We start from the raw sequence: 27,663 nt of genomic DNA, 5'->3' as shown, positions 1-27,663 counted from the left end.
CTCTCACTTCCATACATCACTACTGGGAAAACCATAGCTTTAACTATACAGGTCTTTGTTGGCAAGGTGACAAAAGTTAGCCTATCTGAAATTTATAGAGGCTGATTGTCCTGTTTAACTCATATATTTAGGGAACAGTTTAGGAAATAAACCTGAATAAAAGTACATGTTATCTTCTTTTGCAGGTTAACCTTTTCTCCACCAATAAGACCGGTGCCATCTATGACTTGATCATGGATGGGAGAATTGACCTGGCATGCATAACACAGATTTGGTTGGACGCAGCAGCTTGGCCTGTTCTTGCCACTGCTTGTACACCAGGTCTCTCTTATGCACTCATGTTGGTGGGGAGTGGGGTAGCAGTGAATTTTTGGGAAGTCTTTAGTTTTCATGAAGCGACCTATTAGGAGGACACAGTTTTCTGAGTGCGTGTTCTGGAACTCTGGCAATAGGGGCAGTGCAGGATTCCTGTTGGTGTACCAGCCTCCCTGCTGCACCAAGGACTCCCTTGGTTCAGGTTGTGCCAGATGTTCTCCTGGAAACACCTCATCTGGAGGTCCAAGGGAATTTTAACATGCATGCCGACACGATCTTACAAGGGACTGCTCAGACTTCATGGAAAGCATGGCCTCCATGGGGCTGTCCCTAAATAAATCTGGCCTGTGTCATCGCTGTGGACATTCCTTAGATGTGCTGCTTCCCTCTGTGGATGTGGGTGATCTGACACTTCGAATGACCCAGCAACCCTTCTTCATGGATCCCCCAAAATGTTTGTGTTGACATCCAAAAATAGCCCATTTGAGGATTCCTAAAGACAAGCACAATCCTAAGAAGGGGTGAGACTTGCAGTGAGGAGCACTTGTTGCTTTTTGTTTGTGATACAGAGCATGTACTTTATTTTTCTTACTAGCAAAACTACTTAGGATATCATGGGACAAAATTCCGAAACAAAGAAAACTTCTCATCCCAATGCATCTGAAAAGAAATATCTAAACTCAAAGTCTAGACCTCAGATGCTCAAACATGATCATTCGTGGCACTGGGGAATGGACAAAACAGACTCTCAGCACCATAGGGGCTATTTAACACACCAGGAGTTTCAGACACAACACAATGAATTATCTTACCTTGCCTTTGATTCTGATATTGGGCTGGCTTGTCTCACAGGCAATCTTTGGCTCAATCCCTAGAGCTTTGGTTAGAGTAAGGATAATTATACGAGAGGAAACGTCACCTTGGCAACACCATCGATTTTCTATGTGGCTTGAGGCGCAGGTGCAGAGGTGAAGGAAAACATGTTTATGAGAATTCACACAAGTAGCTCCCTGGTTTTGACATGGGTCAGTGTGGGGAAAAGGTCAGCTTGGCCTTGAACTAACCAAGTACCTTCATAAGTGCCAGGACCAAGATATTCCTTTAGGATGTAAGTGAACACACAGACACACACAACATGGAGTAGCTACTTTGAGCTCATGAAACCAGGCCACAGTCCCTTCTGGGCAACCTTATGGGGGGGCATATGCCAATGGTGGGTATTGCTAGAGGCAAAAGTGGAAAGCACAATGAATACTCCCCCCTTTGACCTTTTCTGCTGCAGCCTAGTTCCTACATACATATGCACACCCCTGTCTATTCTCTATCCAGACAAGCAAGGAGCAATATAAGAGTTCAAGGCAGCACATCAGTCATGCAAAAACACACAGGAATGTCACAAAGCAGGACCAGTAAGGGGCATGGCTAGGGAGGGGTATGTGGCCTACAGAGGACCAGATAGAGAGGACCACCTTGGCCAATGGTTCCACAGCCCTGCTTTCTTGAGTCAGAACATGGAACCATCAAGAATCAATATTGTCTGCTCTGACCAACAGGAGATTCCTGAGATCTCAAGCTGAGAAGGATCTCCCCCAACTTCTCTCCCATACTTGACCTCCTCAATTACACCTCCATTTCTGGATGAACAGATTTCACTTGCAAATCACAAATGGGGGGTGCAGGTACAGGCGTCACAAAATAATCTGCTCAACTATGGATTACCAATACTTAACATGGAATATAAATGATGCAAATGCTCCTCAAAAGAGAAAAGAGATATTTCGTTATTGGGGGGGAAACCATTGAAATTGGATCAAATTTGTTTACAAGAAACACATTTTAGGGAAAAGGGTATCAGATATTTGATTTAAAAAGATTGGGTGAGGAATTTATCTTTGCAGGACTGAAGGGGGTAAATGGAGTTGTTCTTTATATACACATTCCCAGTTCTGCCCCAAATGGATATTCTCTGATGAACAAAGTAGATATGTTGAGATGGAAGTTAATATCCAAGAAAATTAAATTTTGGTTGTAGGTGTATATGCCCCCAAGGAAGACAAACCAATATTTTATAAGGGACTTATGGAAAGGGTGACGGATTTTGCATCTGAAAATTGGTGCCTCATGGAAGACAGGAATGGAGTGGACTCTTCAGTGCAGGACAGTACTTCACATAAAAATATCAAAACTTCCCAGGATAAAATAAAGAAACCCACTGGGAGCAGTCAAATACAACATTCCTTGTTTTGCTAGAGTGGACATGCAAGGGAATGTTTGGTCCAGCCAGTCAAAACTTCCTGTTCCTCCTGGCCTGGAGCATCGTTCCTTGCATGTGACTAGTGGGTGGGCATGACCTTTCCAGACCTGGTAAAAGGCCAAGGAATGCCGCCACTCTCTCTCTTTTCGATCTGAGGGAGATTGAATTGCATAATAGTAAGAGGTTCTAACGAGCCTGCAACCAGATTTCTGCTGTGCCTGAGAATGGGAATGTAAACTCTGCTAAGTAAAGGAACTTGCTAGCGCAAGTAAGCATGGATATTAATAAACACTATGTCCTCTTCTTCCACCCTGAACATTCCCACAATAATTTCAGCCCAAACTCACCCCACTCCAATTGACTCTTGTTAAACTTGGGAGCTACACCTCTGATTTCTCACAAACATGTTTCCCCCTACCTCCCAGCTTTGCCCCAGCCACTTGAGTCACACAACTACTCAAAGATGTTGCAGAAGTGAACTTCCACCTTTATAATTATCAAAATCATGGTAATTTATCCTTATTCTTGCCAAAGCTCAAGAGATATTTCTAGGGATTGCACAAACATCAGAAGCAAGGTAGCACAAGGTTATTTATTGCACTGAACCGGTGGGAGCGGGAAGATTAGTGTCCAGAATAAGAGTGTGATTGAGTCAAGATAGATATGCATGTAGTTTAATGGTTCTGAAGAAGAACCGTATTGGTGAAACCACAGCAGATTGGGTGATGTAAGAACTCCTTTTCTCTTTTGCTGATTGGCTAGCTCTAGAGGAGAGAGGAGCCACTCACAGGGGAGGTCTAGGAGGCAGAGCCAAAATGAGAGCCCTGCTGCTTCTGCTTCTGCTGCTTCTCCTGATGCCCTTTCGAGTCTGTGAGAACCCAAAAACAAAATGCCCCTTGAATCTGATCAAGGATGAAAATAAAGCACACAATTATTACCGGCCTGGAGACTTCCTCATCAGCGGAATCATATCCCCAAGAAATTATCATAGGCAACTTCCATATGTATTTTCCGACACCCCGCTAACCAGACTTGAGGGGTAAGTAAGTACTTTCTGGTGGATCTCATGTTTCTGCGTCTCCACACCATTGGTTCTGATTTACTAGGGAAATAGCCCCTATTTCAGGGCTGAAGAGGCTGTGGCCTTCCAAAAATCATACTGCGAAGTTTCCCTTCTGTCTTCAGGAAAAGTGTTGAATATAAAAGCAACATGTGCAAGAGTTACACAGTAAGACGTTCATAAGGGTAAGGATCAGTACAGAAGGAGGTCTGACGAAGGAAATCAGGACTAATAAAGGAGTCAGACAAGGTTGTCTGCTAGAATCACCCCTATTCAACCTCCATATTAATAGTATTGTAACAAACTTGAACAAACTATACGAATTTTGCCAATCAGAGCAACTCAGAATTAATTATGCAAAATAAAAGGTGACCATTTTTGGCAAACGTACCCCCAAGTTTAATAGGAATATAGGTGGAAACAAAATGGATCGAGTTCCCTCAGGTACTCAGACAGTGTTGATAGGTGTAAGAACTTGGGTGATAGTTACAAATATTTTCTCCTGATATTTGGGTGAAAATTAGATTCTTTGTCATTCTTTTCCCCTTCCGCCTTCTGGAGCTTACTCCTGGAAGATGTTGGCATAATTGGTGTCAAAGTATAATGAGATTGAGAAGAGAGCAGTTTCCTCAGGGATAAAAAAATGAATTACAAGGCAACTCTCCTTCTGTGGGTCTCTGCTTTATAGCTGAAAGCAATGTTAGTCGTGTTAGTGTCATTTATATATGGGTGTTAATTGCATTAATCGTGCTTGGGCCTGTCTCTTGCCTATCCTCTGATTTCTGTTCAGGGTTCGAAGGCCAGCTGAGGTGGACCTCCTGAAAACAGGTCAAGGATATAGACATCTGTCATGACTCATTATGAAAGGGTCCGTCCCTCCAGTTTTTTCTCACTGAAGGAGAAAACTCTCTCTCTCTCTCTCTCTCTCTCTCTCTCTCTCTCTTTCTCTCTCTCTCTCTCTCTCTCTCTCTCTCTCTCTCTCTCTGTGTGTGTGTGTGTGTGTATGTGTGTTGGCTAATTTATAGTCTTCTGAATCCATTAGCCTTTCAGCCTTCAGACTGAGTCAAGCTTCCAGTGTGACTACAACATCCTGATGGACTGCAGACTCTGATACAGACTGAGACAAGTTTTAATCTACTTTACTTAGTTAGTTTATAGTGTGTGGATCATGATACACCAGTAGCTTCTAACTTTATGCATATAGTGTTAATAGTTGTCTTCTTAGAATCATAGAGACATAGGATTGTAGAGTTAGAAGGGACCCCAAAGTCATCTGGTCCAACCCCCTGCAAAGCAGGAATTATCACCTGAGGCAATAAAAAAAAAACATGTAAATAGAACTGTATGGGAAAGGAATTTTCTTCATTGTCAACCCAGAAATGGCCAGGAATGGTAAAGAGTAATGATCTTGAAGTTCTGCTGCAGGAATCCTCTGGTTACACAGCTACTATATACATGTTCTTAAAACATTATCAAATCTAAAAGAACTCCCCCCCCCCCGCCCCACTGGAATGACACGAACCCCCCCCCCCCGAACCCCCCGATACAAAGTAATGTATGCAATCATAGAATCATAGAGTTGGAAGAGACCACAAGGGCCATCGAGTCCAACCCCCTGCCAAGCAGGAAACACCATCAGAGCACTCCTGACATATGGTTGTCAAGCCTCTGCTTAAAGACCTCCAAAGAAGGAGACTCCACCACACTCCTTGGCAGCAAATTCCACTGTCAAACAGCTCTTACTGTCAGGAAGTTCTTCCTAATGTTTAGGTGGAATCTTCTTTCTTGTACTTTGGATCCATTGCTCCGTGTCCGCTTCTCTGGAGCAGCAGAAAACAACCTTTCTCCCTCCTCTATGTGACATCCTTTTATATATTTGAACATGGCTATCATATCACCCCTTAACCTCCTCTTCTCCAGGCTGAACATGCCCAGCTCCCTTAGCCGTTCCTCATAAGGCATCGTTTGTGTGTGTGTGTGTGTGCATCGTTTGTGTGTGTGTGTGTGTTGTGTTTAGTTATTTGAAGGCTGTGTGCTTCTATTCTGCAATGAAGTGTGAATTCGCCCATTTTTATTCTTAAGCGGCAAATGAGTTTTCACATTTGCAACAAGGATATGTCTCACACAAGCATACAGACCATTATTTGGGGTTCAAATAGTGTTTAGTTTTATTAAATGCTGAACAGCAGTTTGACAATTAATTATTATTATTCTTGAATTGCAGGTTCACCCCTGTTTCCTACTGGTATGCCTTGTCCTTCTTGTTCACCATTCAAGAGATCAACCAGGATCCTAGGCTCTTACCCAACATCACCCTGGGCTACAACCTCTATGAGAACTACTTTGATGCCCGGAGGACATCTGAGGCCATGCTAGACCTGGTTGCAGGCAGGGAAGGCAATATTCCCAACTATCACTGTGGAAAACAGAGCAAATTCCTGGCTGTTCTTGAAGGATCAAATTCTGACATCTCAAAAGGGATTTCAGTCTTGTCAGGCTCCTACAAAATCCCTCAGGTATTTGCAGGGGTGGGGCACAGGAATGGAGGGATAGTGGAGAAGTTCAGCAATATAACAGGAGCAAGAAAATCCTGAGCCATGGCTCCATGGGTTTTTCTTCAAAGCTTGATTGATTGATTGATTGATTGATTGATTGATTTAATAAAACCAAGCCCCCCTCCCACCTCATACACTCCCAATGCTTCAGAATAAAACTCTCAGCTTCAGCCAGTACACAGTTTGTTAGATATTGATCATCCCAGGTTAGTATCTGGTCTTTTCCTCTGAAAGCAAAGTAAAACACCAAACTCTTCTATTCCCCCCTAGATCAGTTATGGATTTATTGCTCAGGCACTTGAAGAAGTTCTGTTCCCTTTTGTCTATCGGATCGTCCCCAAAGAAGAAACTCAGTACCATGGGATTGTTGAGTTGCTCCTGCATTTTGGATGGACATGGATTGGCCTCATTGCTCCAGACAATGACAATGGAGAAAGGTTCACAAGTGCCTTGAGGTCTTTAATGATCAAGAAAGGAATTTGCATTGCATTATCAAAAAGATTTCCAGAAAAGAATGGTCATCAAATGCTTGGTCTAATTGAACCATTCATTACCTGGACACAAGTCAGTGTCATTGTTTACCACGAAATAAATCGAATGGGATGGATTCCAATCATGACACTACAAGGGACATTTGGGAAAGAAATTGGGGCAAAAATCTGGATTGCGGCAGCTTTTCAGGACACCAATACATATATGTCTTCTCCTCCTGCTCTGTTCCAGTACATCCATGGTTCTTTGTCCTTTGTATTGAAGGCTCAAAGAAGGACCAGCTGTGGCTACAATAGTCCATACTCATCTGCTCTCCAACAATTTTGGAACACAGCATTTCATTGTTCATATTCAAAGCATGTGTTGGCTGCAAAAGGCGAGACCAGATGCACAGAGGAGGAGAAACTGGAGATTCTGCCCAAAGAAGAGATGGAGACAGCCCTGTCTCAAGATAGCTACAACACTTACTTCAATGTCCAAGTTGTTGCACATGCCTTAAATGCTGCCTATTCATCTAAATCAAAGTGGATGGTGATGGGAGGTGGAAGAGACAGGTTGGAACATCAAAGGCTGCAGCCATGGCAGGTAATTCTTTCCCCATTTTTTCACACCAAAATTCATTGTCCCAGCCAGGTTTTTGTTTTGTTTTCTACAAAATGTGTGATGTTCTGTTCTGTTTTTGTATATTGGAAGTTGCGGCAACCCAGTCTGATGGGCAAGGTACAATGAAATGAAATGAAATGAAATAAATGAAATAAATGAAATGAAATACTACTAATAACTACAATAATAAATTCCAACTGCACAAGTTCCCCATCTCAACATACATAGAAAACAAAAGCCAAATGAATGGAAAGCATTGTTTCTGCTTAACTTACACCCTTTATCAGTAGGAGTTACTGGTTGACATCTACTATTCAAGCCAGGACAGTGTGTTTGGAGGTCCTGGGATGCCTTGAGCACAAAAATACCCCCCTCACTCTCATTGTTATGGTCCAAAGGAAAGGAAAACAATGTGTTGGGCACTAGGGTGGATGCAGGAGTTGGCGGAAGGAGGAACACAAAATGCCCCCTAACCTGCTTTGGGACTCCAGATTTGTGTAGGGTTTACTCCTTAGCCTTTCCTTCTCCTGAAGATGCCTTACAGGGCAGCAGTTATGGGTTGTTCCTCAGGGTTTACTCCTGAAACCTTTCTCACAAATGTGTATGGCTGCAAGGCTGCATCCAAGCTTCCCTTCTCCTAGAAGGGCTGGCTTCAGGGGTGTCTTGCCCATAGAGGAAAGTGGTGCGGGGCACCAGGGCGTCAGGGAAGAGGTGGAGGTTGTTTGGGCCTCCCGGCATCAGCTCGCTCCCCTCCCCTGTCTCGCTGAAGCAGCGCCGCACCCGAAACCTCCATCTCTTCCCCGCCGGAGGAGCCCCCTCCAGCCGCTGCCCCCTTCCTCCAGCCCCACAAAGCTACTGGCAGCGCCGTAAAAAGGTCAGCAACTCTGGGATACAGAGTGATGGGGGGCGCCAGAGGGATCTTTGCACCACGGCACCAGATATACTTAAGACGGCCCTGGCTAGTTTCTCAGCTTGCAAAACCCCCATCCAGCTTTCATTTCCCTCTATAGCACATGCAGTAACCACCTTCTTGACCATAGGAGCCACTCTTGGTCTCACCCGCTCAATCCTCCGGAGCCTGGTTTTTTGTATACAGAGGAGGTCCCTAACTCACCAAGAGCTTGAGACCCATCAGCCACCCTCACCTGGTTTAGTCAAAGCCATTTCCCAGAGTGTGGCTGCTGTCACCTGCTGGCAGCTTCTAGGAGCCACGAGAGAGAGCTGAGGATCAAATTACCTTCCCTAACACACCACACACCCCAGTGAATTCTACCCTTAAACAAGTTGTGTACGTATTGTCCCTAACATTGACTGCCTCTTATATGCAGCATTCCAACTGTATGACACCCCCCCCCAAACTCCACATTTTGTATACACTTAAAAAACCCCAAAACCAACTGGAATCCAATTGAGTAGTGAGACAAAATGTCTGTCCGTTACTGAAGCAAATCCAGTTTTGTGAGGCTTCTGGCTGAGGTCAAAGTTTTGTCAGAAGACCCCCACACTTTCTGGTGGTTCCTCCTTGCTGCCCACAGAGAGATCCAGCCTTCTCAGCTGAAGTTGGACCCTTCTCACCTCTTCCTCTGTCCCTGCTGAGTCTTGAAGATGCCCATCAACAGTTAGTAGCACCTAGAAAACAGACTGCACAGGCACAAGGTCTCGTGGCCATAGGATTCTACACTTGGTTGAGATGGGCTCTCTTTTCATTTTTATCTCAGCATTTATATACTGCCATTTGTCAAAAGCTGCCAGGCCAGCTTACAATACAGTAAAACAAAACAAAACAGTTTTTAAAAATGATACAAAAGAACTGAATATAGTATAAAACACCGTACAGAATACAGGCAGTTTATCTGATGTTTCCCTGTCACTGCAGCTTCACCCTTTCTTAAGAGAAATCCAGTTTTCAAATGGCTCAATCGATGGACTGCATTTGGATGAAAATGGGAAGCTGCCAGCCGAGTTTGATATTGAGAACTGGGTGATGTTTCCCAATAAGTCTCGTGTCAGAGTGAAAATAGGGAGTATACAGAGAAAGGCATCCGCTGACATGAACTTCACCATTAGCCCAGAAGCCATTGTGTGGCCAAAACGGTTTAACCAGGTAAGGGACACTTGATTCCATGTAACATTCCTTAAGCTGTAAATATTTTTGAATAATTCATGTGAGGCTTCAATTGCAATCCTTTGGACGCTTAACAGGGAGCAAATCTCATTGAATATGGTGCAGGGGTTGGAACTGACAGCTCAGGGGGGCTCCACTGCATAAAAGGAGTATGTGGTGTGGATGGTATTTTATATCCATGGAGGAAATATCGTATTTTTTGCTCTATAAGACACACCAGTCCACAAGACACACCTAGTTTTTGGAGGAGGAAAACAAGAACAAAAATATTCTGAATCTCAGAAGCCAGAACAGCAAGAGGGATCGCTGTGCAGTGAAAGCAGCAATCCCTCTTGCTGTTCTGGCTTCTGGGATAGCTGCGCAGCCTGCATTCACTCCATAAGACGCACACACATTTCCCCTTACTTTTTAGGACGGAAAAAGTGAGTCTCATAGAGCAAAAATATGGTATATGCTTTCGTGTGCATGCACACTTCAGCGTATACCCAGAAGAAACTTAGTTGGTCTCTAAGGTGCTACTGGACAATTTTTTAATTTTTTTATTTATTTCGACTGCGTCAGACCATCACAGCTACCTACCTGAATCTAGAATCATTTTTTTTAAGCTAGCATCTTCAGTAGCTGGTATGTTTTATTGCCTGTTTAATTGCTGTTGTTTTGTTGTTGCTGCTGTTCAGAGATTGTTACTGTATCTTTTGCCTTAAATATACTTATCTGGGATATGAATGTTGAAGAAAACACACCAAAGAGATTTCCCTGCCATGTTGTTCTGCAACAGAAGCGCTCTTGTGAGCAAAGGGTTCGGAGCCAGTGGAACCAGAGATCCAGTTGGTTTGTTTCCAAACTCTAGGAATAACCTCTATAGACACAAAAACTCCTAACAATTTCTCCTTGATGTTCCTTTTTCTCTTTATGGCTAGACCGTGCCTTTCTCCAGGTGTACCAAAATCTGTCTACCTGGATACACCAAAGTGGTTCAAGAAGGAAAGCCGATTTGCTGCTATTCTTGTGCTCCATGTGCAGAAGGGACAATCTCTACTTGTGAAGGTGGGTGACTCCAAGTTAGAAGGAGAATAGGAATAGGAATCTCTGGCCAAAAAGTGGAGAGCGAAGTGGAGAACTTTGGATGCACTGCCCACAATGCATTTATTTAGGGATATTAAACGGTGCGCTCAGTAAGTAAAGAACCAAAACCACACCAAAAAGAAAATGAGTTGTTTTTTAAAAATATATATATATTTAAAAAAACAGTAAATGTTCACTTAGCGAAAGCACAATACAAAATAAAATAAATCATATTAAAATTATTACATGGAAGAAATACAAAAATGTTTCTGCTACCTATTTAAAGACATATGTACAAACTTAATAGTGAACAATTATCCTTCTAACAAATTTTCTCCAATCCAGCTAACTGAAATGTTGCTGGAGATGTTGGATAAATATATAACAGTAAATAATTGCAAATAGACCAGAAGAATAAAAGAAAAAAAACACACCCAAATGATATGGGCCCCAGAAGACAAAATATGAACTGTAAAAGCTCAAGGTAAAGAGGCATGTCGTTGGTATTTGGTGAAAGCTGTACAATGTAGACACCAGGCCCATGTCCGTGGAGGTGAGAGTTTCTCAGCTATACCTATATCCCAAGGTTGTTTGGGTGAGAAAAAGCAAGGAAACCCTCTCTCTCCTTGAAGGAAAGTCAGGATGCTATGGTAAACATTGAAAAAGGAAATAAACAAACTTTTGCCTCTCCCTCCCTACAATGCCTCCTTCCCTGATCACCCTTGCATCAGCATTATTCTTCCTCGTATTGTAGAACACAGATGGTTATTCATATGAATGATGTTTGGACCTCTTTTCTCCTCCTCCTTAGATGCAGATCATTGCATCAAATGTCCAGAAGATCAACATCCAAATAAAGACCGAGATCAATGTATCCACAAGATTATCACCTTCCTGGCTTATGAAGACTACTTGGGAATCATTTTAGCTTTCCTTTCCCTATTCCTGTCTTTAACAACAGGCTTTGCCTTGGGAATCTTCATTAAATACAAGGAAACACCCATCGTCAAAGCCAACAACAGGGACCTCTCTTACATCCTCCTCATTTCTCTCCTGCTTTCCTTTTTGTCTTCCTTCCTGTTCATTGGGGAGCCAAAGAGAGCGACTTGCCTTCTCCGGCAAACAGCTTTCAGCATCATCTTCTCCACTGCAGTTTCTTCTGTGTTGGCAAAAACCATCGCTGTGGTGCTGGCCTTTCTTGCTACTAAGCCAGGAAACAGAGTGAGGAGATGGCTGGGGAAAAGTCTGATGAACTCCATTGTCATTTCCTGTTCCAGTGTCCAAGTGGTTATCTGCACCATCTGGCTAGGGATCTCTTCTCCATTCCCAGAGTCTGACATGCACTCCCAGGCTGGACAGATCATTGTGCAATGTAATGAAGGGTCTGTTGCTATGTTTTACAGTGCCCTGGGCTACATGGGCATCCTGGCTGCCATCTGTTTTATGGTGGCTTTCCTAGCCAGGAAGCTGCCTGGGGCCTTCAATGAGGCCAAGCTGATCACCTTCAGCATGCTGGTCTTCTGCAGCGTTTGGGTGTCCTTTGTGCCCACCTACCTGAGCACCAAGGGGAAGTACATGATAGCCGTGCAGGTCTTCTCTATCTTGGCCTCCAGTGCCGGGCTTCTGGGCTGCATCTTCATGCCAAAATGTTATATTATTTTATTGAGGCCTGACCTGAATACAAAGGAGCACCTAACAACTCAAATTAAAGATGCCATATGATTCTCTAAGGGCTCAGCTACACAGCTGCAAATAAAACAATTTACTTATTTATTAAAGTTCTTATGTTTCACCAGTAAACATTATCATATTACATCACAAGGTTTATTGTACTATAATTTTCAACATGTATACAAAGTTTATATACTAAAAGAAGAAGAAGCAAAAACAAGGACAAAAACCTATTCCAAAATCATATATGTACCAATACATTGGATTTCCTGTCTATCCTCTTGTATATTCCTTTTTTCCTTTTTTTTTTTACAAATGAATGTACTCTTATTATTGTATATTTCTTTGCATTTTATTTAATACATTCCTGTATCAATATGTACCCTTGGTCTTATTTCTCAACTCAGTCTCTCTCCAACGTCAATTGAATGCTAGCATAGATAGTGACCCCTTACTGTATTTTTGAAGATATATCTTATATCTATCCAACTTTTTCATAAATTTTTGTTTTGAGTTGCCTCTCAGGCTATTTGTCAACTGTACCATTTCAGCAAATTCTTGTAGCGTGTTATGCCAATATGTGCCAGATTATTGTACTGAGGCCTGATCTGAATACAAAGGAGCACCTAACAACAAAAATTAAATATGTCATGTGATTCTCTAAGGACTCAGCTAAATAGCTGCAAGTAAAACATTTTAAAGGGACGCAGGTGGCGCTGTGGGTTAAAGCCTCAGCGCCTAGGACTTGCCGATCAAAAGGTCGGCGGTTCGAATCCCTGCGGCGGGGTGCGCTCCCGCTGCTTGGTCCCAGCGCCTGCCAACCTAGCAGTTCGAAAGCACCTCCGGGTGCAAGTAGATAAATAGGGACCGCTTACCAGAGGGAAGGTAAACGGCGTTTCCGTGTGCGACTCTGGCTCGCCAGAGCAGCGATGTCACGCTGGCCACGTGACCCGGAAGTGTCTCCGGACAGCGCTGGCCCCTGGCCTCTTAAGTGAGATGGGCGCACAACCCCAGAGTCTGTCAAGACTGGCCCGTATGGGCAGGGGTACCTTTACCTTTACTAAAACATTTTAAACGTGTTGTAAAGTGCTGTCAGGGAACTGCCATCGGAGCCAGAGGGAGAGGGAGGGCTCCAGAGGGATTCCGGAGAGTGTCCCAGGAGGGAGAGAAGTAGCCCATCTTCTGGGGAAGGAAATCAGCGATTGAGACAGCCACGGGTGGGTGGCTGTCCGGACAGAAAGGGTTCACCCACGTATCCCAGCCAAGCATGGCGCTGACTTACGCACGAGCAATCCCTAGAACCATTACAGCAATCCGTCAGTCCCTGACGTTGCTTGTGCGCAACCCCGGAGAGGCAGCACGATGAGCCAAACAGGGACAGCCGGAGAGACGGAGCAACCAGCTGCAATACAGAGTCTGGTAGAGAGGAACCGAGACTTGGAGCAGCATGTAGCTATCCTGACGGTGCGGCTGGACGAAAAACAGGCTCAGGATGCACAGGTCAGACCCACCCCCATCGCAAGGAAGGTACCGGGGCTGGTACACAAGTTTGGTGGGAAACCCCAAGATTACAATGCTTTCCGAACGGAAGTACAGTACGCTTTGGAACTGCAGAAAGATGACTTTGCTGATGACGGGGAGAGGGTGGCTTACATTGTGGGGCATCTGCAGGACGGGGCGCGCGAATGGATCAGGCCCCTGATGGCGACGCAAAGTGATGCCTTGAAGGACCTTAAGAAATTCTTCCAGGCGATGGATGCGATGTACTCCAGCGAGGTAGAGCAAAGTGTGACTCGGCGGGAACTGATGGGGTGCAAGCAGGGGAGCCAGTCCGTCAGAGACTACTGGTCGCGTTTTGCGATGCTGGTCCACTGACTAGGGTGGAATCTGGAGTCTGAACCGATACAAATGTTGTTTGAGGAGGGTCTTCTGGGGAAAGAAATCAGCGTAGCACCAGTGGAGAATGGGGGCAGATGGGGAAATCGGCGAGGGGGCTCCATGACACCTCACCGGAGACCAGCGGGGAGAGCACGGGTCCTCCGCTGCCCACACCCTCCCTGCACAGAAGGCTTCTGCGCAGGGAGAGTAGGCGGAGACTAGGCGTCAAAGAGCTTCTTTGCTGGAAGAAGTTCAAGAAACGCCCACTGACGGATTCTGCCAGTGATTGAGACAGCCACGGGTGGGTGGCTGTCCGGACAGAAAGGGTTCACCCAGGTACCCCAGCCAAGTGTGGCACTGACATACGCACGAGCAACCCCTAGAACCATTACAAGTGCATTTTACAAATGTGACAACAGATGGCAACAGCGAGCTGTGCAAAATTCAATGTATTTTTCAAAACGTTTTTACTCTTCCTTTCCCATAAATAATGAATGATGAAAATGTTTTTGTAACGTTGGGGTGTGTGCAGTGTGCAGTCAGCTTGCCAGTGGATTGCGTAACTGAAGTCACAACATTGTAAAAGAAAATATGTCAGACAGTTAACGAAGGTTAGCAGTAGTAGAACAACTATATACAACATAGTTCTTTTAGCATTCCTAGAGCCCAAGGAAGGTCAGTAGCTTATGCAGTTAATGACATTCAGTATTGTAGCTGAAAGTGATTCTACCTTGGTCTGCCTCTCAATCCAGACAGATCGCTTATTGAATAGAGCAACCAAGTTTTTCCAGCAAAACAGTCTCCCAGTCAAACTTCTGCATTTAGTCGAATTGTTGCCATTCAAACTTTCTTCTAAGCTTCTTCTGCTGCCTAATATGGACCTCAGAGAGCACAGCACCTCTACTAATCACCACCACCACTACTGGCCTAACCCTGTTTTGTCCGTAGTGACCCATTTCAAGTAAGACCTGCTCACCTCCCACTCAAGAGCTCCCTTGGGCAGGGGGAGGTGGTGTTGCAGGGGCTCCCCCTAAGACTTCCTCCTTCTTAGTTGGAGTGCTAATTTGGCATCTATCAAGCTCCACTAAGCTCCTGGTTGAAGGGTCTGTGTTTATTGCTGGAGCCTGAATGAAGTGTCTGGGTGGCTGGTGTTACTCATTGATTTATACAGTGGTGCCTCGCAAGACGAAATTAATTCGTTCCGCGAGATTTTTCATCTTGTGATTTTTTCGTCTTGCGAAGCACAGACTTTGGAAAAGCTTCAAAAATCACCAAAGTCTTCAAAAACCTCAAAAAAGGCTACCACACCGCGTGCTATGAGTTGCTCCTCGAAGTGAATGCACGGTTTTAAGAAAAAGGAAACAAACTTGCAAGACAAAGGAAACAAACTTGTAAGACGTTTTCGTCTTGCGAAGCAAGCCCATAGGGAAATCCATCTTGTGAAGTAACTCAAAAAACGAAAAACTCTTTCATTTTGCGAGTTTTTCGTCTTAGGAGGCATTCGTCTTGCGAGGTACCACTGTATGGAGATTTGTAATGTTTTTGTCCCATTGATACACTTTAAACCAATCTATTCCACCTTTTATACATGCCAGCATTCATTGTATTTCTTCTTCGCTTTCTTTTTGCAGTTTCTTTTATTTCTTTTTTCTAAAGATCAGTTAATAGCTGTGTGCTGGGAATCTGTTTCTAGGAACCTGCACAATTTGATGCTGAGCCAAGAAGGCATCTCTGAATTTCAGAAGAAAGATGTATTTTCCTGCAGTGCCCTATGCCTTGTTAGCCAGAATTCCCTTTAGGTTCAATGGGACACACAGAACCTGGACTTACTTACCTGGGAGTAAGCCCTATTGGGCCATATGCCTCAATGAAACAAATAGTTCATAATTCTTAACAATGTAATGGTGGGTTGGTTTCTGTGGGGATCAGAGGCTTGCATGTCTCTGAACAGGGCCAGATTTAGGTTTGATGAGACTCCAAGAGACTGAAGATAATGGAGATTTTCATATGTCCAGCTGTCTTTGGTCAACAACAAATTGTCACTGGTTTTGTGCTGAATATAGGCTACGCTGTAATTTATGGAACTAATAGGTCCATACACAACACAAAACACTGTTGCTGTATATAGGTTTTATATTATTTGTTTTTTATTCTATATTTTGGTAATGTACATGCAGGTTTTTTCCCTTTAACCTTTTTTGGGGCCCCCAAGAGAGTGGGGCTGTAAGCTATAGCTTGTTTAGCTTATACGTAAATCTGGCACTGTCTCTGAATAGCGTTTGTTGCGGAACAAGACCACCAAAGGGCTCTTACCCCCATGCCCTGCTTGTGAGCTTCCCAAAGGTGTATGATCAGACACTGCAATATATGGGATGCTGGACTAGATGGGACTAGTCTGTTGAGGCCAAACCTGTGTGCGCACGCGCGCGCGCGCACACACACACACACACACACACATCAAACTTTGGCACAGCACCTGTGATTTCTTATAAACATGGTTTTCCCCAGCTTTGCACCTGCCACCCAAACTTCGCAATGACTAAAGTTTGTTGCAGTGGTCAAATTTATTCTCCTTATAATTATCGAAATCATAGCTATTTATTCCTGCCAAGATCAAGAGATATTTCCGGAGGTTGCCAAGACAGCACAATCAAGGGCAGCAGGAAGTTATATCTAGCTCTGTGCCTGGGGAGAAAGGTAGATGCAGAGAATAGCTGATATGTCAGAGACAGTCTGAATGAACAGCTGAGGCAAACCTGAATGTTACCCATACTGGGAAAGTCACTGCAGCATTCCTCTTGCAAGTGTTTTTGACTTCTGATTACCTGGCTGGGCAAGAGAAAGGAGCAGCCACAAGAGAAGTGTAGGTAAAGGTAAAGGGACCCCTGACCATTAGGTCCAGTCGCAAACAACTCTGGGGTTGCGGTGCTCATCTTGCTTTATTGGCCGAGGGAGTCGGAATATGCCCGCATGACTAAGCCACTTCTGACGAACCAGAGCAGTGCACGGAAACACAGTTTACCTTCCTGCTGGAGCGGTACCTATTTATCTACTTGCACTTTGATATGCTTTCGAACTGCTAGGTTGGCAGTAGCAGGAACTGAGCAACGGAACTTACACCGTCACAGGGATTCGAACCGCTGACCTTTTGATAGGCAAGCCCTAGGCTCTGTGGTTTAGACCACAGCACCACCCGCATGTAGGAGGTACAGGCAAAATGATTTCCCTCCTGCTTTTCCTGCTAATGACACATGGAGACTGCGAAAATCAAGGAAAAGTATGTCCCTTGAATCTGATCTGGGAAGAAAGTGAAACACAGAATTACTACCAGCCCAGAGACTTCATAATTGCTGGGATCATATCTCCAAGTATGTTGATTATAGAAGAACCATACATTTTTTCGCAGATTCCCTCAAAAAGGCTTGGATGGTAAGTAATTAGATGCCACTGGATGTCATGCTTCTCCACTCCAACAGTTTCTACTTAATTCATAATAATAAAGGCAATTTTCCACTTTGAAGGCTGTGTGTTTTCTTTCTTTCTTTGCAATGGAATTTGCAATCTCCTAGTTTTTATTTTTAAGTGGTAAATAGATTTACACCTTGTAACTAGGTGATCCTCAGATGAAGAGTGGTATATAAATTTATTACATAAATAATAATAAAAATATATTCCTTGTCTCAGCCCAAACTGCAAACATACATATCATTGTTTGGGGATGAGCTACTTTGAGAATGCCTAGAAATAACATTTGTTTTCTTTACATGGTGAATAGGTTTCTGACATTTTTTATTTGATGTTTCATTGCAGTTTTACGCCTAGGTTCTACTGGCACATCTTGTCCTTCTTGTTCTCCGTTCAGGAGATCAACCTGGATTCCAGGTTCTTACCCAACATCTCCTTGGGCTACAACCTCTTTGAGAACTTTTTTGATGGAAGGATGACTTCCGATGCCATGCTAGACCTGCTTGCAGGGGGGCAAAGCAATATTCCAAACTATAACTGTGGAGAATGGAATAACTTGCTGTCTGTTCTTGAAGGGGGTAATTCTGCCATCTCGAAAGAGATTTCAGCCATGTCTAGCATCTACAAAATCCCACAGGTATGAAGGATAGGGACAAGAAATAAATTCCACTTTCTTTCCAGGAGAGTCAATATGGGAAATGAAAAAGTGAGAAAATCCTTAGTGATAGTAGATCTTTCTTCCACCATCCACCAATCTGGCACTCTCCAAATATTTCAGACTAAAACCACAATCAACCACAGCAAGCACATTTTTTTCAGACAATAACAGATAATAAGTAATAACAGACAATAAATACAGTATCTATTCCTTTTCCTAAAAATCAAACAAATCACTAATCTCTTCCTTTCCTCACTAGATCAGTTATGGCGTTATGACTCAGACACTGGATGAGAAAACTGAAGCCCCCTTTGTCTACCAAATGGTCCCCAAGGGGGAAAGTCAGTATTGGGGGATTGTCAAGTTGCTCCTGAATTTTGGATGGACGTGGACTGGCCTCTTGGTTTCAGACAATGATAATGGAGAAAGGTTCTTGAGTGCCTTGACACCTCTGATGACGAACAATGGAATTTGCATTGCCTTATTAAAAAGAATACCAGAACATAACGTAGATCCATATCTCATCCCAAGTGAACCATTTACCATATGGGACCAAGTCAAAATATTTGTTTACTATAAAAGCAGTCAAGGGGCATGGACTGAACTCATGATAATACAACAATTTCTTGAGAATCAAATTGGGGGGAAAGTCTGGATCTCAATAGGTCTTCTAGACATTAATTTTGGTTTTCATAGTGCTCCTGATCTCTTCCAGTACATCCATGGATCTTTGTCCTTCATAATGAAGCCCCAACTAAGGAACAAATACCAATCCTATGTGCCACTTTCTGAAATTCTTGGACAGTTTTGGGATAAAGCATTTCATTGTTTATATAGAAAGCACACATTGGCTGTGAAAGGTCGGACAAGATGCACAGAGAATGAGAAACTGGAGATGGTGCCTGAAGAGGAGCTGGAGAGAGCCCTGTCTCAAGACAGCTACATGACTTACTTCAGTGTCCAAGCTGTGGCTCAGGCTTTAAAAGCTGCATATTCATCCAGATCAAAGGTCATGCTGATGGCGAGTGGAGGAGACAGCCTGGAACGTCAAAGGCTACAGCCATGGCAGGTATTTCCTTTTCCTTGTTGCAAGTTGCTACTCATTTCCCCACCACTGGAATCAGATTTAGGACTGAGATTTTTATTTCTTTCTGCTCCTTTTGGTGGAGAATCTCATTAGTGAGTCTTGTGGCAGAAGCAGACCTTTCTGCCTATTCTGGTTATGTCAGAACAGTCCCCCACCATCTAGTTCTTCCTCTCTGGCGAGAAATGCAGCCATCATAGCAGAAGTTGGTTCCTCCTCATCTCCCACTGTGTCTCTGCTGGGACTTGAAGTTGCACATCAACTGTAAAACAGAAGGAATTTTGAATTATAGATTAATATCTAAACTTTTACATGAAAAAATTGGCCTTTGTCAAAAGAGTGCAAGGCGGTTTAACAACTTGGATAGTATGAAGCACACTGTAAAACTACAGAAAGCACATGAAAAGCAAATAGCTTCTCAGCTTGCTGGAAAAGCTGTTGAAATAAAAATATTAAGAAATGTACCTCTATGCCAATAAATTAACACAACCAAATGATAATGGGAGACGGTGTCCTCTTTTGTGGCATTGTGCAAGTTCCACTGAAAGCGGCTACACTTTGAAGGGAAAGGAGAGAGTTTAATTTGCAGGCTTCCACATTATCTAAAATACTGAGAAACCAAAGTTTCAATCTCATGGAAGTATGCATTTGTAAATCCACCCTGTTGTTGTTTAGTCATTTAGTCGTGTCCGACTCTTCATGACCCCATGGACCAGAGCACGCCAGGCACTCCTGTCTTCCACTGCCTCCCACTGTTTGGTCAGACTCATGCTGGTAGCTTCAAGAACACTGTCCAACCATCTCGTCCTCTGTCGTCCCCTTCTCCTTGTGCCCTCCATCTTTCCCAACATCAGGGTCTTCTCCAGGGAGTCTTCTCTTCTCATGAGGTGGCCAAAGTCTTGGAGCCTCAGCTTCACAATCTGTCCTTCCAGTGAGCACTCAGGGCTGATTTCCTTAAGAATGGATAGGTTTGATCTTCTTGCAGTCCATGGGACTCTCAAGAGTCTCCTCCAGCACCATAATTCAAAAGCATTAATTCTTCGGCGATCAGCCTTCTTGATGGTCCAGCTCTCACTTCCATACATCACTACTGGGAAAACCATAGCTTTAACTATACGGACCTTTGTTGGCAAGGTGCTGTCTCTGTGTTTTAAGATGCTGTCTAGGTTTGTCATTGCTTTTCTCCCAAGAAGCAGGGGTCTTTTAATTTTGTGGCTGCTTTCACCATCTGCAGTGATCATGGAGCCCAAGAAAGTAAAATCTCTCACTGCCTCCATTTCTTCCCCTTCTATTTGCCAGGAGGTGATGGGACCAGTGGCCATGATCTTCGTTTTTTTGATGTTGAGCTTCAAACCGTATTTTGAGCTCTCCTCTTTCACCCTCAATAAAAGGTTCTTTAATTCCTCCTCACTTTCTGCCATCAAGGTTGTGTCATCTGCATATCTGAGGTTGTTGATATTTCTTCCGGCAATCTTAATTCTGTCTAGGGATTCATCCAACCCAGCCTTTCGCATGATGAATTCTGCATATAAGTTGAATAAGCAGGGAGACAATATACAGCCTTGTCGTACTCCTTTCCTAATTTTGAACCAATCCGTTGTTCCATACCCAGTTCTAACTGTAGCTTCTTGTCCCACATAGAGATTTCTCAGGAGACAGATGAGGTGATCAGGCACTCCCATTTCTTTAAGAACTTGCCATAGTTTGCTGTGGTCGACACAGTCAAAGGCTTTTGCATAGTCAATGAAGCAGAAGTAGATGTCCTTCTGGAACTCTCTAGCTTTCTCCATAATCCAGCACATGTTTGCAATTTGGTCTCTGGTTCCTCTGCCCCTTCGAAATCCAGCTTGCACTTCTGGGAGTTCTCGGTCTACATACTGCTTAAGCCTACCTTGTAGAATTTTAAGCAAAGCCTTGCTAGCATGTGAAATGAGTGCAATTGTGTGGTAGTTGGAGCATTCTTGGCACTGCCCTTCTTTGGGATTGGGATGTAGACTTCTTCTCCAATCCTCTGGCCACTGCTGAGTTTTCCAAATTTGCTGGCATATTGAGTGTAGCACTTTCACAGCATCGTCTTTTAAAATTTTAAATAGTTCAGCTGGAATACCATCACTTCCACTGGCCTTGTTATTTGCAGTGCTTTTAAGGCCCATTTGACTTCACTCTCCAGGATGTCTGGCTCAAGGTCAGCAACCCCACTACCTGGGGTGTACGAGCCATCCATATCTTTCTGGTATAATTCCTCTGTGTATTCTTGCCACCTCTTCTTGATGTCTTCTGCTTCTGTTAGGTCTTTACCACTTTTGTCCTCTGTTATGGTAATCTTTGTATGAAATGTTCCTTTCATATCTCCAATTTTCTTGAACAGATCTCTGGTTCTTCCCATTCTGTTGTTTTCTTCTATTTCTTTGCATTGCTCGTTTAAGAAGGCCTTCTTGTCTCTCCTTGCTATTTTTTGGAAATCTGCATTCAATTTCCTGTATCTTTCATGATCTCCCTCGCATTTTGCTTACGTTCCCTTCCCTGCTTTTTGTAAGGCCTCGTTGGACAGCCACTTTGCTTTCTTGCATTTCCTTTTCATTGGGATGGTTTTCGTTGCTGCCTTCTGTATAATGTTGCAAGCTTCCATCCATAGTTCTTCAGGCACTCTGTCCAGCAAATCTAAATCCTTAAACCTGTTCCTCACTTCCACTGTGTATTCATAAGGGATTTGATTTAGATTGTATCGTACCGGCCCAGTGGTTTTTCCTACTTTCTTCAGTTTAAGCTTGAATTTTGCTATAAGAAGCTGATGATCTGAGCCACAGTCAGCTCCAGGTCTTATTTTTGCTGACTGTATAGAGCTTCTCCATCTTTGGCTGCAGAGAATATAATCAGATTTCAATGCTGCCCATCTGGTGATGTCCATGTGTAGAGACGTCACTTGTGTTGTTGGAAAAGCGTGTCTGTGATGACCAGCTTGTTCTCTTGACAGAACTCTATTAGCCTTTGCCCTGCTTCGTTTTGATCTACAAGGCCAAACTTGCCAGTTGTTCCCTTTATCTCTTGATTCCCCACTTTAGCATTCCAATCCCCTATAATGAGAAGAACATCCTTCTTTGGTGTCACTTCTATAAGGTGTTGTAAGTCTTCATAGAATTGGTCAATTTCAGTTTCTTCAGCACCAGTGGTTGGTGTATAAATTTGGATTACTGTGATGTTAATAGGTTTGCCTTGGATTCGTATCGAGATCATTCTATCATTTTTGAGATTGCATCCCAGTACAGCTTTCGCCACTCTTTTGTTGACTATGAGGGCCACTCCATTTCTCTTATGGGATTCTTGCCCACAGTAGTAGATATGATGGTCATCCGAACTGAATTCGCCCATTCCCGTCCATTTTAGTTCACTGATGCCCAGGATGTCAATATTTATTCTTGCCATCTCATTTTTGACCACCTCCAACTTACCCAGGTTCATGGTTCTTACATTCCAGGTTCCTATGCAATATTTTTCTTTACAGCATTGGACTTTCCTTTCGCTTCCAGGCATATCCGCAACTGAGCATCCTTTCGGCTTTGGCCCAGCCGCTTCATCAGCTCTGAATCTACTTGCACTTGTCCTCTGCTCTTCCTCAGTAGCAAGTTGGACGCCTTCAGACCTGAGGGGCTCATCTTCCAGGTTCATAACTTTTATATGCCTGTTGTCTTTGTCCATGGAGTTTTCTTGGCAGGGATACTGGAGTGGTTTGCCGGTTCCTCCTCCAAGTGGAACACGTTTGGTCAAAACTCTCCACTATGACCTGTCCATCTTGGGTGCCCTACTCAGCATAGTTCATAGCTTGTCTGAGTTATTCAAGCCCCTTCGCCATGGCAAGGCAATGATCCATGAAGGGGAAATTCCCCCTACTTTCAGATAATTTTACCAGGCAGGGGGACTACTCTGAACAGCCACACATCCCACTCCTATGCTCTTGGCTGTGAGCAGACCTGAGTGGCCCCTATTGACAAATAACCTTCCCTGGTGATACAGTGAGCAGCTGAGGAAATGGTGTTCTATTCATAAGGTAAGGGTCTAACTGTGCACTAGGAGTGCCAATATGGCCCTATGCCTGGGACTGTAGGTGTCATGCAGCATGCATGGCTCTGGCACCAAAATTTGTGGATGCCCAACCCCTTCATGGGGAATTTTGTCGGTGCTTGGGCACCCAGGGCCCTATGGAGTTGGCATCTATGCTGTGCACTGATTTGTAGGACCATCTATGTTTAAAAAGTTTGGTATTTGTGCTATTTTTATTTTTATGTAGTATTTTTATTGTCTTTTGTATTTATTTTATTCTCTGGAGACCTTGTTATTTTATACAATGAGTTGCCTACAAATGTTCTAATAAAGAAAAAGAAATGGCTGCAAAAGGTTCATGAGTCCAGATGAAATGTGTCTCCAATTCCTGGGAGATTAGAGCTCAAAGTGTAGAGGGCTTATATTCAACTTTTCTATTTCATAAAGGCTGGTGTTTTTTCCTGCTGTTCCAGCTTCACCCTTTCTTAAGAGGAATGCAGTTTTTGAATACTTCCATGGGCAGCCTCACATTGGATGAGAATGGGCAGATTCCATTCTACTATGACATTGAGAACTGGGTGATGTTTCCCAATAAGTCTCGTGTAAGAGTGCCAGTTGGGAGTGTAAGGAGAGACGGATCCACTGACACCAAGTTCACAATCAACTCACAAGCCATTGTGTGGCCCAAGTGGTTTGAGAAGGTATGGCATTCTATTTTATCCCACATCTGTAATGGTCTAATCACTTAATGAATAATTCCAAGGGCACTTTGACTACAGCCCTTTGCACACCTGCTGGGAATAAGGGCTCACTGGGACTTCCATTTCTGCCACAATTTGACTTACAGGTCCTGATCTGGGTCAGAGCAGGGTTTTGTTTTCGTTTATTGTCCCAGCACTTCCTGTGGAAAACCTGACTGCCATTTGCTTTGATTCAGTGTTAAAATGTGGGTTTTCTTAGGGGAAGAAAGACAGCTAGACAGGATGGATGGGTGAATGGATGGATGGATGGATGGAGGAAAATTTTTGACATGGAGCATTGACATGGACCTGTGACTAGAAATGTGGCACAAAAGGAAGTGTGGGTGAGCCCTAATCAGTGTAGTGCAGAGTTTTCCAAAGTCAGCCCAGGGGGTGAATGAGATTCATGTTTAGACTTGAGGAATTAAAGAGTGGAAAGGAGATCTCTTGCTCCCTGGAATCTTGATGACATCTCCTGGACTGAGTGCCTGGACGCTTAAGAAGCGTGGTGCCAGCTTACTATGGTGTGGAGAGGGGTTGATTGGAGGTTGAGGTGCAGGTAGGGGTCGACTGGAAACCGAATGCTGTAATATTGACACCAGGGATGCCACCTTAAGCAATTAGCATTACTGGCAGCAGCAATGGCATTAATAGAGGGGTGGGAGAGAGAGGGGCTAAGTGGAGGAGGCTGCCCCAAGAGGCTCATCTCCCCATTCTTTGCCAGGACTCAAAACACTTTGGAAAAATAAAAACCATAATTCAGGAGGCACTTTTTGAATTTGGAGTCTTCAGATCATGGTATGTTTAACTGCTGCTCTCGTTGCTCTGTCCCAGCTGCTGCCAACCCAGCAGTTCAAAAGCATACCAGGGCAAGTAGATAAAAAATTACCGCTGCAGCGGGAATGTAAATGGTGTTTCTGTGCACTCTGGCACTCATCACAGTGTTCCATTGCACCAGAAGTGGTTTAGTCATGCTGCCACATGACCCAGAAAGCTGCCTGAGGACAAATGCCGGCTCCCTTTGCCTGAAAGTGGAGATGAGCGCCACATCCCATAGTCAAATTTCACTGGACTTAACCATCTAGGGGTCCTTTGATTTTAACTTCATATGTATGTTTTATTGCTGCTGTTTTGTTATCACTGTCATCCTAGGGTTCTAAAATTGCTTTTTTAATGTATACTTTTGCATAGAACAGTCCAATATAATTGTCCGAACAAAAAAGGAAACACACCAAAGAGTTTTCCCTGCCATGTTGTCCTGCATCAAAATGCTTCCCTGGAAAAGTGCCTGGGGTCAGTGGGAATAGGGACCCTTGTTAGGTCCATTCCAAACTCCAGAAATGAATGACAGAGACACAAATAGTCCTGACACTTTCTGTTTGATGCATGTTCTTTATGTTTAGACTGTACCTAGCTCCAGGTGTACCAAAAGCTGTCAACCTGGATACGCCAAAGTGGTTCAAGAAGGAAAGCCCGTTTGCTGCTATGCTTGTGCCCCATGTGCAGAAGGGACCATCTCTGCTCAGGAAGGTGGGTGAATATAAACAGGAGCCCTTTTGAGAATATAAATTGTGTAAACATTCACTTAGGAACACTTTCTGTGAAGAGTCAAAATACATTTTTGATTGTGCCTCCTTTTTTCGCTTCTCTTTTTTTATTCACCTACGTTAATTCTAGGAAGTGGGTTGAAACAAAGAATGAATAGGAAGCAATTTGTGGACTACAAATCAACGATCATTGTGAGGGTATCCTCAGTAATCAGATATATTATTTATTTAAGGTAAAACCATTTCACATAGAACAGGACAGTATAAATTCAGCAAAAGCTGTACAAGAAGCACCTCTGTGGGAGGTCACTGCCTCTCAGCTTTACCTGTATCACAAGGTTGTTTTGGTGATTAAAATGAGAAACTTTTCAAAACTGCCTCTATCATCATGGAAGAAGCCAACAGGATAAGCACAAATATTAAATAAGCAATTGAACAAACCCATTTTGTCCACTCCCTTTTTATACATTCTTTTTACCTGACACTCCCATATATGGACATTGTTCCCCCTAAAATGTAATAAAACATAGATGGTTGTGGATTTAAATGATGCTAGAGCACTCCTTTTTCCTCCTTAGATGCAAAACATTGTACCAAATGTCCCGAAGATCAGCATCCAGACAAGGGTCAAGTTCAATGCCTTCCCAAAATTATCTCCTTCCTGACCTATGAAGAAACTTTGGGGAGCGTTCAAGCTTCCATTGCTATCTTGCTGCTATTAATGACAAGCATTGTTTTAGGAATCTTCCTTAAATACAAAGAAACGTCCATAGTCAAAGCCAATAACCGGGACCTCTCCTACATCCTCCTTGTCTCCCTCCTGCTCTCTTTTTCATCCTCCTTACTATTCATTGGCCAGCCGAAGAAAGAGACCTGCCTTCTCCGACAAATGGTCTTCAGCATCATCTTCTCAGTTGCCGTCTCTTCTTTGTTGGCTAAAACCATCACTGTGGTGCTGGCCTTCATGGCCACCAAGCCAGGGAACAGAGTGAGGAGATGGCTGGGGAAAAGTCTGGCCAACGCTGTTGTCATTTCCTGTTCCAGTGTCCAAGTTCTCATCTGCACCATCTGGCTGAGTACCTCTCCCCCATTCCCAGAGTCTGACATGCACTCCCAGCCTGCAGAGATTATCCTGCAATGCAATGAAGGGTCTGTGGCCATGTTTTATGGTGCCCTGGGCTACATGGGCTTCCTGGCTGCTATCTGCTTCGTTGTGGCTTTCTTAGCCAGGAAGCTGCCTGGGGCATTCAATGAGGCCAAGCTGATCACCTTCAGCATGCTGGTCTTCTGCAGTGTTTGGGTGTCCTTTGTGCCCACCTACCTGAGCACCAAGGGGAAATACATGGTAGCCGTGCAGGTCTTCTCTATGTTGGCCTCCAGTGCTGGGCTCCTGGGCTGCATCTTCCTTCCCAAGTGCTACATCATTATACTGAGACCTGATCTGAACACAAAGGAGCACTTGACAACAAAAACCTAAAGATGGCAGCAGATTCTCCAGGCTATATAAAGGGATGGGTTTTGCTTAAAACAGAATATTAATCAGAAACAGTTGGTGTGAACTTAATTCAGGTTTGATACAGGACCTTGGGACATGTAGTGGGCTTCAGGGTCCCTGTTATTATTCTACAATAGGTACTTACATACAGTTACATACCCTTTATCCTTTTCTTTTTTGCCAGAAGAAGGTTCTCTATATATATATTTAAAGCTTGTATACTTGCTAAAAGTTGGTGATGATCCGTTGCTGTTGCTTGAGCTGCCTGAAGATGCTTCCCTGGTGGCTTTTGACGGCTTAGATTCTTGGATGAATCAAGATGCAATGTGGCCACCCAAGGAGGAGAAACATCTGAGCTTTATTGCAATATAAAAGAGGGACACTATTTTAACCTTTCTGAGTTATATAAAAGGGCAGCAAGGCTTGAAGTAATATAAGTACTTCTAACATGATGTGATATTATCCTGTTTCTTTCCCAATAATCATTCGTTGGTGGGATGCACAGTGTGGGTTCCACCAAATGCTCTTTTCATAGTTCAAGCATTTATCAGGTTTTCCTTCCATGAGGATTTTCTGATGAAAAGTAACACTTGAGCTAAACCTGAAGTGACTTTCACC

The 27,663-nt window shown here is 43.7% G+C and overlaps 1 protein-coding gene across 1 annotated transcript; it reads left to right on the top strand.

Annotated features, from left to right (window-relative positions):
• Positions 1-3,384: 3,384 nt before the first annotated feature.
• Positions 3,385-27,027, top strand: LOC307209846 (vomeronasal type-2 receptor 26-like; the record flags this gene model as incomplete). Its single annotated transcript, XM_079965210.1, has 6 exons — positions 3,385-3,608; positions 5,854-6,145; positions 6,455-7,261; positions 9,156-9,383; positions 25,407-25,533; positions 26,129-27,027. The coding sequence occupies 6 exons, from the start codon at positions 3,385-3,387 to the stop codon at positions 27,025-27,027; spliced, it is 2,577 nt and encodes an 858-aa protein (XP_079821336.1).
• Between the last annotated feature and the right edge of the window lie 636 nt (positions 27,028-27,663).

Source organism: Podarcis cretensis (assembly GCF_951804945.1).
Source record: "Podarcis cretensis genome assembly, chromosome: 2".
Taxonomy (NCBI): Eukaryota; Metazoa; Chordata; class Lepidosauria; order Squamata; family Lacertidae; genus Podarcis; species Podarcis cretensis.
Note: the sequence above shows the minus strand (reverse complement) of the source record. Positions and strands in the feature narration are given on the sequence as shown.